At 41.4% G+C, this 1331-nt stretch overlaps 2 protein-coding genes across 5 annotated transcripts in view; both read left to right on the top strand.

Annotated features, from left to right (window-relative positions):
• LOC105451268 overlaps nt 1-1331 on the top strand; it is a 127748-nt gene that overhangs the window by 93283 nt on the left and 33134 nt on the right. The gene's annotated exons all lie outside the window — the stretch shown is intronic.
• Nucleotides 31-1331, top strand: part of LOC105451329 (28S ribosomal protein S28, mitochondrial-like) — a 4841-nt gene continuing 3540 nt past the window's right edge. Inside the window, exon 1 of the mRNA XM_011691696.1 lies at nt 31-1267. Coding sequence (XP_011689998.1) covers nt 941-1267 — 327 coding nt within the window. The 5' untranslated portion in view covers nt 31-940. The remainder of the gene's footprint in view (nt 1268-1331) is intronic.

The following is a 1331-nucleotide window of genomic DNA, read 5'->3' as shown; positions in this document are numbered from 1 at the left end:
GTCTTTAATAATCTTCCATTTAGCAAAAAGGAGATTAATGACATTAAAAGTAACAAGTTGAATGAATTCTCAGATATTAAAAAAAAAATTCTCTCTTCGACACGATTCTCTCTCTAACACTGTAAAAACATAACCTGCCATTTAGCGAAAAAGAGATTAATCACAAAGTAACAAGTTAAATGAATTATTCTCAGATATTAAAAAAAAAGATGTTTACTGTAGAATAAAAATTTTCTCTTCAACACGATTCTAACTGCGAAATCATAACCTTCCATTTAGCGAAAAGGAGATTAATTACGTAAAAAGTAACAAGTTGAATAAATTCTCAGATATTTAAAAAAAAAAGATGTTTACCGTAGAATAAAAATTCTCTCTTCGACACGATTCTAACTGCGAAATCATAACTTTCCATTTAGCAAAAAGGAGATTAATGACGTTAAAAGCAACAAGTTGAATAAATTCTTCTCAGATATTAAAAAAAAATGTTTACCATAGAATAAAAATTCTCCGACACTAATTCTGACTGCGAAATCAATTTGGAGATCTTTAATCACGACAGCCCTTCGGAGTAGCTGTAGCCTGTAAGCGCAGCAATTCACAACAATCTCTTTACCTAAGTCCTAACCTCAATCTCGCTAATAACTTAAAGGAGATTAATGACGTTAAAAGCAACAAGTTGAATGAATTCTTCTCAGATATTAAAAAAAAAATGATTACCGTAGAATTAAAATTCTCCGACACTATTCTGACTGAAAATCAATTGAGAGGTCTTTAATCACGACTGCCCTTCGGAGCGACAGTAGGCGCAAAACTTTACAACAATCTCTCTATTTAACCTCAATCTCACTAGTAACCTAACCTAAGAATCACCGACGGCGTGCGCGCGGTGAGAGACTGCGAGCGCGACGTTACGAGGAACGGGACTCTTTATGCTGCCGTCATGCTGAACACGATACGTTGTCTCGAGAGAGCGCTGACGCGTTTGCGATCTCTCGGCGTTCCCAGAGTGAACTCCTCGGCCGCGAGGTGTTTCAGCAGCTCGAAAGATTCAGAGGGGCCAGGCAACGATTCGCCCGTGGAGGCCGGCGGCACCGAGAAGGAGGCCGCGACGCAAACGAACGAGAACGCGGCGGCGACGGCGTCGGAATCCCAGACGAGATTGAGCGGCTTCGCGCGTAGCTACGAGAAGTTCTCGCACGTCGACGACAAGAGGCCGGAAACGCCGCAGACGTTCGCCTCCCTGATTCGCAACTCCAAGTTCGTCGACGTAAGTCGTCTCTTCTTCTGTTCTCGCGTGAGAGAACATAGAAAGCGCATAGAAATTACCGCGA

The sequence above is a fragment of the Wasmannia auropunctata genome, unplaced genomic scaffold (assembly GCF_000956235.1).
Source record: "Wasmannia auropunctata unplaced genomic scaffold, wasmannia.A_1.0 LD336053.1, whole genome shotgun sequence".
NCBI classification, from domain to species: domain Eukaryota; kingdom Metazoa; phylum Arthropoda; class Insecta; order Hymenoptera; family Formicidae; genus Wasmannia; species Wasmannia auropunctata.
The sequence above is the reverse complement of the archived record's forward strand: the minus strand, read 5'-3'. Positions and strand labels throughout refer to the sequence as shown.